The following is a 12,223-nucleotide window of genomic DNA, read 5'->3' on the forward strand; positions in this document are numbered from 1 at the left end:
GTGGCTGCTGTGGCGTAGCCTGCAGGGAGACCGGGGAGCTGGTCTCTGTACAGCTCTCTAGCTTCTGCATCAGGATCCAGGGTTTAAACTAAGCTCGTAGGAGAGAGTCACAGGCAGATTAATGCAGCCGGTATCCCGTGCACTGTCCTACAGCACCAGCCGGTGTCCCGGGGAAAGTTAGTTGTGACTGTACTGTGTAAGCGTGACACAGAAAAGTGTGTAACTGAAGAAGTAGATACATGTCTGTCTGTGTTACTGATACAGCTCATCTCATTTTATTGTCATTTATAGTTTTTATATAAAATTGGTGGTTATGATTAAATAACACTGAGAGTTTAGTAAGTTTGGTCACCTCCAAATGTGGCACAGTATGTGAGTAAAATGCAGTTAATACGAACAACAAAATGTGCACTTTAAAACTTTTTTTTTTCTTGCGCATGCATATGGTTATTGTGCATTTTCTTAGCTCAAAGGCAGGGATCAAGCAGCTTTTTTCCCTAACAAATGAGAAGTTAAAGAAACTCTCAAATCTCATTTGGAGCTCCAGTCTTTATCATTGTTACAGTTCTTGGATACCTGGAAAGATTCACTGGGATCCTCTTAATGTTAATCTGTAGATGGGATTGGAAAGGTTTAATCTGCTAAGCACTTTTTACAGGACTGCGATTAAGGATATTTCCAACTCTGCAAGGCTCCACAAAAGAAAAAAAAAGGGGGAGCATCTCCTGAAGTGTTAAACAAGTGTTTATTCTAACTGCATCAGAGCTGCCACTGCACATAATCAAAACAAATGAGATCCTATCGGTTTGTATTGGTTGAGCAAGTGAAACGACAAAGCAGCTTTGGTTAGAAGCTGTTCGCTCAGTAGAAGTATGTGTCGTTTTAATGCACTTTGCACATGCATCAAAAAAAGCTCATTTTGGTGTTAAGTGTATGTAGTTCTACTGATCACGAAATAAAATGTATACACTGCTGCTGCTGCTCATGATGACGATGATTCAAAGCGCTTCAACACTTCAGTCAAAGGTGTCGTGCACACCTTGAAGGATGTACATAAATTTGATTTATTCACTGTAATCAAATGAATCACATAAAATTCCTTTTGAAAAAGGATGTAAATCATTTCCAGGCTGGAAACTTCAACCACAGTTTTGTCAGTTGTTTTGATATTTTAAATAAAAGTAACAGATCTCAATTAAATACATCTGTTTCAAGCATCGTCTCTGAAGGCTCTAACTTTTAATATCACAGTTAATTCGTGGTGGTTTTAAAACACACAATCGCAAGGCTTTCATTTTTACACTCAAAAAACCTTCAAATGAAAACTCAGAAGTTTTAATTACATCTTTAAAGAAAAAAAAAACTATGCCAAATAGAAATGATTAAAAATGACAAATCCTACGATATGATGCTATTAACCCATCGTGACCCCAGACTGTGTCTGTGTCCATCTATGTGTGTGTGTGTGTGTCTGCATTTATGTATGCAGATAAAAAAATATGCATGCGTGTGCTGACAAGTGAGTAGCTGGTTATGCATGCTATACCTGCATCCTTAAATACTTGTTAGGTCATATTTGATAGGCCAGCACTACACTAACACCACAACTCTACATATTTTTACTGGTTCTGCTTGAGATGAACGATTCTACACTTAGAATTTTTTTATTTAAAAATGTATTTGTAAGCGTTAAAGTTGCATTAACCATGTTGTCCTACATTTTCCCACATCGAGAAGTCGCACGCTGAAAATCTGTGTGCTCAGTGTCACATATATCTGTGATTAGTTAGGTTTGCCTCTGCTTTCAAACCCTTGGAGACTTTTGCCTTACAACTATCATACTGGCCCGAGGTGAAAGGTCAAAGGATTTTAGTGCCCAGCTGTCAAACCACATTTCTGATGCTAAAGCAAATACCTGCTTTGTCAAGAGACCAAAATATTAGTTACATCTAGTGATTTATTCTTTATGAAAATGTGCACGTCGGGATCGTGTTTGCGTGTTGTGGACCAAAATCACAATAAAATGCAGCTGTACATAATTGCATATGACCTACTATTTGCATCAGCCTCCACAGGTGCTCTCCACTATATCTTGTCAGTCAGAACCATCTGCTTTAAAATTAATGGAGGCAGTTTTGAATTAAGAGTCGCATTAGACACGTTTTTTTACACATATTGCTTTATTCTTCTTTTACAATAACTGCATTTTTTTTTAATTATAGAAATTCTAATACTTATTAATTAACTTATTATTAACTGACAAAGGCGTCACATGAAGATTAAATATACTGCTTGCTCAAATTTTTTTCCAACTTGTTTTACCTGCTATTCCCACAGGTGTCCTCCCCAAGTAAACAAACAGGAATGCATAAGCGACCAAATGTATGCAGACACAGATAGACTGGGATCTAATTTTAGCCGTCCGATACATAGAAACACCTGACTGTGTCTGTTAAAGAGGAGCACATCATCTTATCATACATTGCATCTGTAATTTGTTACGCTTAACACACGGGTCTTGCTGTGATTAAGATGCACCCGCAATTTATTCTTTTTTTTTTCTTTTTTTTTAACACTTGGTGTCACGTACGGATGCTTGAGGTAAAATTAATTTGATTGCAACGGAGTATTTAAAACCCTGAACATAAGGAAAATAGTACCTGGAGTTGCCAGTTGTTTAGGGGAATTCAAGCATTACAAATTTGCAGTGAGTGCAGTTCACTATCTGCAATCAGTGTTTTTTGCAACATAGAACATGTAGTGGCGGATTTATTTCCATCCATTCGTGATCGATCTTGCACTCATTGCTTCTTTCGTGTGCTGTCCAAGGTTCGAGTTTGAATATTTCACTTTATGTGTACTCACAGCTCCCGGCCACCTTTTCGCACTTCACCAGTCACCGTTTGGTTTGTGTCAGACTGCTTGAAAAGGATCCAAACCTTACACAAGGGCTGTGATCTCTACCAACTTTGTTTGATAGTTGGCTGATCTGACCAGCAGAACTGACTGGAAAGCCAAAAGAATCCACTGACGGATGGAGGGAGCAGGTGGTGGGAAAGTGCTGCGTTGTGTTGAAACTGTGGTGAGGGGGGGAAAACAATCTGCTTCCTTCCAACTTCACCACCAGCTTTGAGTTTTCATAAAGCTGACAAAAACTGGCCGAGATAAAAACAGCTCTGAACGTGTGAAGTCGCTGCTGTGTTTTCTCATGACTGTCGCGTTCACTGTTAGCAGTGGCTACTCCTTACGAGCCGAGCTTTGTTGGTTCTGTGTGATGGCATGAGGGGAGAAATAGCTTCATCACATGTCATGAACGCCCCTCTTGTTATAGATATATCCTTTAGGTGGCCTGTTAAGACTCTGAGTTCATCAGGCTGGAGATGGACACCTTTTTTTTCTTCACCTGCTGTTCAATCAAACATGAATGTGCCTTTCAAGTGCTCAGGCTGAGTGTAAGCAGCAGTGAGAGGACTTCTTAGAAGGAGTTTGTTTTATTGATCAAATGAAATTAACACACACACACGCACACACACAAGGAAAGAAGCAGTGTGCGTCTAATCATGGAGTGCGGGTCAGCCGGCATGTTTAATTTAATGGGCCTCATCGTAGCTTCACGAGGTCTCACATTGTGAACTTAATTCCTCTTCACCACGTTAATTTGCATTGTGTCAATTGACCGGAGCGCTTACTGTATCAGCTTGAGTCTCACTTGAAATTCAGTCCATGCTCTAATACCATTAGGCAAATGCAAAGTTGTGTCATTTACACATTTGGGGGAGAAAAAAAGGGGGTGTGGGGGGTGGAAGGGGTAGGAGGGGTGAGAGAAAAGCCAATTTGTGCCGAACAAGACTCGCTTGTGATTATCAGTGGATGTTATTACTGTGGAGAAGCAGACGTTTGAAGGTTATGTTTCTGGGCAGTAATTGAAATGCAAAATAACATTAGGATCGATGGCCATCTCTGTTTATTTATGAAATCAATATCGTAACTGTCCCTCATGAGTCCTTCTCTGATTCCCAATGACGGCTTAAGTCTCTGCTCGTTTATTCTTTCTCCCCCCGTAACCTCCTTCTTCTGTCTCTTTTTAAAAGGCAGTTAGGGGTGTGTTTGACTTTGCAGAGAGAGCAATTTCCTAGAGGTGCTGGATGTGTATGTAGATGGGGGTTGATACTCCAGGTAAGGAGACATCATCCATGTGGGAAATCTATGCAGTCTCTCCTCGTGGCAGTGACATTGAAGAGGCCATATGCTGGAAATTCTCTGTATGGTATGTGCATGTGTGTGAGTGTATGCGTGTGTGTTAGAGAGATAGAGAAGAAGAAACAAAGTATATCTATGTGATGCAAAACTAGTGCTGGGACTTACTACCTGAGATAAAACAACATTAAAACAAATATTTTTAAAAATGAAGGTGTCAGAGCAAAATAACATACAGAATGACTTTCCAGCTTTGCAGCACAAGTAAAGGATATGCTTGGTTCCACAAACTTATCATCAAGCTTTAAACTGTGGTTTTAAAGCAGTTGCAAAGGAATACAATCTGATCCATTTTAAACCAGAATCACTCAGTATTATGTACAAGTCTGTGTGTGGAATGCACATAGTCGAACATTAGCATAAACACATATTAAATACACATGCAAGTACACTAAACATAAGCTCAAATGTATCCGAAAAAGAGGGAATAGATAAATCAGTCACACAACAATGCAAGAAAATCCGAACGACTTCAGGAATAAGATGCTCCGAAAAGAAGAAACCTTCACCCTTTAAAGGCAAATACAATAAATACTTCTGTTCAGTTGGTAGATTTTTTTGTTGTTGTCACATTTAACTGTAGGTTTGCGTTTCCTTGACTGAATCTGCAACGTTGTAGCAGATGATTATTAGATTATTAGAAATCCTCTTTCATGTGTTTGCTTCTATCAAATCAGCACATTACAGGGATAGCTCTTTTAAATGTGTATTCATTATAAATATATGAGGGGAAAAAAGCGATATTCGCAGCAGCGAAATTTAAGAACACACACATTTTTGATGACCTTCATTTGTGTCACCCGCATGTTGTTGTTACCACTTAACACTTGGAGACACACGCTACCCCCATTTTCCCACTCGCATGACCATTCATTTCCCAGACACCGCGGCCACTGACTAACAGTGTAATCTATGTGTCAGGCGGGAAGGGGCACTCCGTTTAAAGCTGATAGAGTTTGCCCCAAACAAGGACAGCCTATCATAGAAAGATTAATGAACTAATTTCATGCATGGCTCCTTGCCTCTGTCCTTCTGTGCTTCCATGTTCGACTGTGTGTTCAGCACCGTGATTTACGCTGTGTTCCCTGCTACAAGCTTAACCCCAAGCTCAACAATAATATTTCCTTTATGCGGAAAAGTACACGGTAAAAATTTGGAGAGCCGTATATATTCACTCCTTCACCCAAGACAAGGACAGCATGAGGTCATTTATGGAGAACTGTTTTAAATATGCATTTTCTTTTTCGTGTTTGAGTGGCGGTGTAAATTTATCATGCTGAAATTCAGGAGGCTAGACAACATATTTCATGGAGAAGAGGTGGATGGATTCGGGATTTATGTTGGGAAGCTGGGGATCTGCGGCTCTGCCAGCATGAGGAGGCATGCCAAAATACACACATGCACATGCAAACATCTGAGATTTCAGCTGCTCTGTCGGGACATTTTCCGCACCTATCTCATGTTAGCTTCAAAAAAGAAAAAATGGTCAATGATCTGAGCGTGCATCACAGTCCTGTCGCGTTAAACATTCTGGACGACTGTATTTTGTCGTACAGAGTAGTCTCTTGACGTGTGGTGGACAGACTGGAACGCGTGCATCTGCTGCTCCGTGGTGTCCATTGTGGGACTGTGTGGGCCTCTCAGAACAGAGAAGGCAGGTGACCTTCACGTCTGTCTGATGAGTCCTGCTTGTCTGCTCCGTTTGTACAATTTTTCTGCGCAGCGGAGCAAACACTACCCCATTAGGTATTAGGTGCAGTGCATGTGTGTGTGTGTTTTTTTGTCAAGGGAGTGGGACAGGTTGAGGAGAGTCAGGCTGTGGTTTGAAAACTCTATGTCTCTTTATATTGGGGCTGGTGGGGGGGGGCGACCAAATTATGAAACTATGAAGCTATTTCTGTCTGCACGAATTGGTGGTTCGTGCCATTATTTCATTTCGACAGATTTGAAAGGGCCCATTAGAAATTTCCATTAAACCTAACAAAAAACATCTCCCCAGCGTTGCCGTGTGCTAAGTGTGGAATGAACTACTTTTTACGTATGCCACAATGTGCTATTCCATAGGGAATCCCCCCCTATCTGGCTGCAATGATGTATTAACTATTACCAGGCTGGTCTCTCTCCACTTCAGCTTGGAGAAAATATATCGTCCAATTGACTCTAGGTGAATGCTGATTGCTAACAAGATTTAACATGAGTCATCTGAGTCTTTTATAAGCCACAATATCCTTAGAATGAAGGCTAACACAATGCTGTATCTCTCAATCTCGCACTATGTTAACAGTCTCGACTGATTAAAAATGCATAAGGAATGTCTGGGGCCCGTAAGAGGAGGGTTTATTTTTTCATGCCTCATCTGGAACAGGAAGGAAGCCGAGGATCAATAGATCTGATCTGGGCCCAGGGGTAGAGGCTATCTCCTCCTCTTTTTCTCTTCTTCTCACTACTCGTTTGCAGTTAAAAAAGAAAAAAAAAAGAGGTTTCTTGGCTTTAAATAAACACTTGTGCAAAGGAGGCAAAAGAAGGAAAATGCATTCGGAAACACAACACCATTTAAAATTTAAAAAAAAAAAAATGGAGACAGCTCCTGGCAGTAAAAAAAGCCAAAAAGTTCAGACTGTAAAGCAGCATTAGCTTGCTATTAGTTTCAGACATTCCCATCACGCCTTTCCGCCACTCTCACCCCATATTTATGACTCATAAGAATTTAAGGGCTGAAGTTCTGTAAGATCAACACCAACTGTGACAGACAGAGCCAGCAGTTCTAAGACCAACCCGGGCCTCATTTCATGCTTCGTTTGAGAGAATATTATTGAATTACAGCAAGGAGCGCAACATACACTGGCTTTGCGGCCTCAAAGAGAAATGACTACCCACCAGTAGCAGTAATCGTTAAGTAAACAAGCATACTTATGGAGTTATAACATCACCGTTAAGCAAAGTGTATAATTTCTTATAAAGCTTAACAAGGCAAATAAAGAATACTCTCTTTAGCTTCTACCCTGCATTATGAGGATTTTTTTTTCTTTAATCCTACCTTTGTAATCTTTATGATGAAATTCTTGGAATAAGGCACTTCCTCTGCCAGCTGTAACCCAGCACCTCCACTGGCAAAATAACTGGGACTATTGATTGGGTTATCTATTACCCACAATCCTCCATATGCTGAGTGTAACACCTCTCTTTGTCCATTAACAGCCTTCTGAAGTTTCATTCATTCATTTACTTCTGGCAGCCGACCAATTGTGGGCATTGTTTGCAAGATGTATGGGGCATCTGTTGACATGGTCGTTAGTTACCATTTTGCCTGAGAGGAATGAGCTACTGCACTATATCACTTGGCATTCCGGCGCATTAATGGTTGTGTGTGTAAGGCAATCTATCAAACTCAGGTGAACGGGCTGATGAATTTCTCGCAGAATGAGTGGCGGATGATGGTAGCAGGCAAGACTCGGTACAGTCACGGCGAAGCTTTTGTGCTCTGTTGTGCTCTGTTGTTTGGTCCTCTTTTTTTTGAGAGCCATTGCGTTCTTTTTATTTAAAGAAAAAGTTTTAAAAATGTGTGAAGAAAATGCGGTAAAACGGTTAATATTTTTAAAAAGTTTGCTAATTATTAATACTGAGATGTTACTTTTATGTTATTAGTTTGTGTAATAAAATATTATTTTTATGCCAAAGCTCAGTGTCCCCTGATGTGGTTTCTATGCCAATATGACAGTTTTTGTGTTTTGTTTTGTTTTTTTCCAAATCCAAATCACAATTTTTTTCCTAAATCCAACCAAACAACTCGTGGAAACAAAAGTTGAAAACAACACAAACCATGGTGTCCTTCTGCCTACTTATATATGTGCTTTAAAACAAGTGGTTTGAACTCCACCATATCACCCAATGCTCTCCTTTTCTTTTCTCTTTTTCCTCACACACAGTCAGTCAAAGCAGATGGCTGCCCTTCTAACCTTGTTTCTCCTCGAGGTTTCTCCCACTTAAAAGGGAGTTTTTCCTTCCCACTGTCGCAAATTGCCTTCTCATAGGGGGGTTGTCTGATTGTTGGGTTTTTAGCTCTTATACTGTGGGGTCTTTACTGGACAGGATAAAGCATTTTGCGGTGACATTATAAAAATTCAGTTGAACTGAATTAAACATTCATTTCTTTTCAAAAATTTGGAAAACCATTGCATTCCCTGTAAATTCAGTTTCAAAACTGACTGACATTCCGACTCTGTTTGTGTTTCTCCAGGTTATTAACCAGAATGCCCTCCGAGGACCGGCACCTATCCTCGAGCTGTGGTTCTTATGTCAAAACTGAGCCTTCCAGTCCTTCCTCCTCGCTCATAGACACTGGCAGTCACCACAGCCCCAGTGGCAACTCTGACGCCAGCGGCGGCTACGTTAACGTTGGCAGTGGACGGTCACACACTCTGGACTCCCCCCCAATGTTCAACCCAGGCATGCTGGGAGGCGGCAGCGCCTGCTTACGCCGCTACGAGGAGTGCTCCGGCGGCATGGCCGATGACTCGCCAATCAAGTGCGAGTACATGCTCAATGGAATTCCCAAGAGGGTGTGCCTGGTGTGTGGCGACACTGCCTCGGGGTACCACTACGGAGTGGCCTCCTGTGAGGCCTGCAAAGCCTTTTTCAAAAGAACGATACAAGGTATTTTCCCCCTTTCCCACTTTTCCTTTCACATTTCACTGACTCACCTGAGCTGTCAGTAAAACTGTCTTTTAGGTAATGGGTTCTTTGTATTTTTGTTACAATTGGAGACAAGTAAAAGCACAACCGCAGCAATAGAAAATATGAGTAAAAATGTCTGCTTTTTGGATTAACTATAACTTGTGAATACTTAGAAAAATGCTCTGTGGTGCTCCCATTTACTGCTTAGACCATGCACTGCATTTTTGCATTTTTTGTTTGTAGCTGTTTAAGTACTGGTTTATTTTAACTACATTAGACACAATAATATTCATTCACAACACCACAGCTAACCAGATAAATCAGAGGATGTGGAGAACTGATCGATAGAAGAGAAATGAAGAACCCACACACGTTAAAAATTTTACAGTTTTCATTTTATTTTTTATTGGTTTTTTTCTGTGGATTATCAGATCAATCGATATTGACGGCCTCTGTTTTTTGGATTTTCAAAATAAGTAGCAAAAAAGAAAACCACTTGTCGATAGGTGTTACCAACTCACAGACATCAAAACAGCGACAGGTGAACAGCGCCAGATAAAAATGTTACATTGTTATCTTTTTTTCCCTTAAAGTGGCCATAAAAAAACAATGATTTGTATTTCTTAATATTTTATTCTAAAAAGTAAATTATTGCTAAGGTTGTTACATGAAAGCATTGAAGTAAAGAGATGAATAATTTTAGTGAAACTGAATTTTAATCAAACATAAATCTATACTTAAAACAATAAATTCCTGACTTTCCACCAGTACTTTTAAGCAAGGTGTATTTTCACTCTTGTCACAATAGAGAAGTGCTACTTTTTAATGATTTTAAATACTTTACGTTCACTTGAATACGTGGTCGTGCGTGTCACAGGTTCCTCAGTGCTTTCATGGGGCTAATACGATGTGGTGTCTACCGCAGGCATTAGGCCCAGACCGCAAATCTGCTCTAGTTTGTGATTTTTGATGTCTTTGCATGCGAATCATACATCTGGCACCGAATCTGCCATGTGTGGGATCCGTTCCAGAGTAATCTTTTGGACAGAGATAATGCGCCACTTTTTTTTTTTTAATTTGATTTGCAGCATTTGTGTCTGGATACATGGAGTCAGAGTGAGGGCACATTAAGTCAGGCAAATTTGAAAAGTATTCTGCCTAAATCCCTCTCAATTACTGAAGCACGAAGAAACAGAAGAAGCATCTTTCGGCACTGTTTTTTCCTTTTATTTTATTGGCTTTTGTTAAAATCCAAAACAGCGCATTACTGTCAGAATAAAGATGGAAAACGTGGGACTGATGTGAGAGCTGGTTACCTCACTTGGTCTTAAGAGTGAAACTCTTCGGCACTCTCTCTAATTACATCACATGTTTACAAAATTCTGACTTTTTCTAATAACTCTTAATGTGATGATGACAAATATACCAAGCCTCATCCTGATATATATAATTTTTCTTTTTCTTTGGCAGCGAGGTTTTTTTTCTAAAATTTTCTAAAATATCCTATTTCTCATTATTAATTATCAGACATTTCTAAAAGAAAAACACACACAAAAAATAGAGACAGCAAAGACATATTTTCCAAAACTTATTATTTATTTACATTTTTTTGGCTGCCCATTTTTAGGAAGGCCTTTCCTGGCTTAATTAGCCTATATGAAAATGGCTGGATTGTTTTATCTTAGGAGAATTTTCACTTTTCATGTACAAGAGGCTAAAGCATCTTTGGATCGGGAGCATCAGAAAATGTAGGAAACCCCTACTTTCTTTCAAGTCATCAGCACAATATCTGTTGTTCAGTCCGCATGCTACACTTTGTTGGGTTTTACTGAATGTTTTTGGCCTTCTGTCCAAATCCTGCATGCCTGTTTATGATCAATCATTGGTAGTTAAAAGGCTGCTCGTGCCCCAGTAATGCTGATGTGTGACTTTGCATTGTCTTGCCGAGACCTCTCTCTCTCCTTCTCATCTTCTTCCTCGTCACTGTAGTCTTCTTCTTCTTCTTCTTTTCACTCTCCTTCTTGGAGGACAGGCCTGTAATGAGCTTAATCTGTCCGTCATTCGTCCTGAGCCACGGGAGTTTCAGTCAATAACAATCAGTGTTGGGTGACTGTAATTAAGAACCAGGCATTTCATTGGGAGAAAGTCAAGAAAGGAGGGTGGGAGGTGTGGATCCGTTCCTTTTGCCCCCAGGCCCCTCAAGCCCTCACCCAAGGGGAAGGAGATGGGGTCCAATTAGAAGCAGAGGCACGTGTTGTGGTGGCAATAACAGAGGAAGGGAACAGCGAGACAGAGACGCTGAAGAGTCCTCTAAATAAAGGCGGTGGGACGAGGGATGGGGTAGGTGGTCATTCACAGAGAGGAGAAGCTGCTTTAATGGAATGGTAATCAGGAAGGGGGTCCCGGCCTCGGTAAAGGAGGAGGACAGGAAGAGGTCCAACTTGAGTGGAGATGCACGTGGATAATAGCATAGCATAATAATATATCAAAATTTAGAGGGAAAATAAGAGAGGTTAAGGAAGGTTATTAGAGTGGTTGAAATGTCCTTTGAGAAATAAAGGTGGACACAAGACCTGATTAACTAAGAGGGTTGCCGACAGTGAGCTTTTAGAGGTAGGCAATTTAAGTCTATTGTGGACCCTCGTCTCACCCACCCACACCCAACAAAAAACACACACATGCAGGTCATATTTGACCTATCCTGTTATTTTTGGATTACTGTTTGATTTTGAAGGAAGAAAATTTGATATCCAAGCAAGTTCATCAACCTCAGAAGGTCATGAAATATTGCATGTATGTAGTACAGAGAATAAGTTCAACATTTCAGGCATGCAGCAAACTGTAATGTTGTCTGCTTGTTAAGGCAAAGCTCAGAATCACTGCCTTCAGTTAGTGAAAAATAACATATTGCTCGGTGCTCTACAACAATAGAACAAACAGCAGACGTCAAGGAGGCAGCTGAAGAAAGATGAAAAAAATGAAAACTATTGTGTTTCATTTTGTAAAACCGGAATTTTATACTCACAGATTTATTAATGCCTTTCAACATATCACATCATTTTCATCATTTTGTGCTTGTGCAAAATGTGGTTATGTGATTTAACATGAATTAGATTTTCTTTATGTATACAACATGCATCATATATAACATGTATATATATATATATATATATATATATATATATATATATATATATATATATATATATATATATACACACACACACACATGTATATATATACACACATGTATATATATATATATATATATATATATATATATACATATATA

The 12,223-nt window shown here is 39.8% G+C and overlaps 1 protein-coding gene across 1 annotated transcript in view; it reads left to right on the forward strand.

Annotated features, from left to right (window-relative positions):
• Window positions 1-12,223, forward strand: part of LOC146557740 (steroid hormone receptor ERR2-like) — a 38,695-nt gene that overhangs the window by 941 nt on the left and 25,531 nt on the right. Inside the window, exon 2 of the mRNA XM_085247188.1 lies at window positions 8,495-8,910. Within this exon, the coding sequence (XP_085103314.1) occupies window positions 8,495-8,910 (416 nt within the window). The remainder of the gene's footprint in view (window positions 1-8,494; window positions 8,911-12,223) is intronic.

This window comes from Mchenga conophoros, linkage group LG15 (genome assembly GCF_057382185.1).
Source record: "Mchenga conophoros isolate Kocher_MC1m ecotype Shallow Benthic linkage group LG15, M_conophoros_male_GT1.1, whole genome shotgun sequence".
Lineage (NCBI taxonomy): Eukaryota > Metazoa > Chordata > Actinopteri > Cichliformes > Cichlidae > Mchenga > Mchenga conophoros.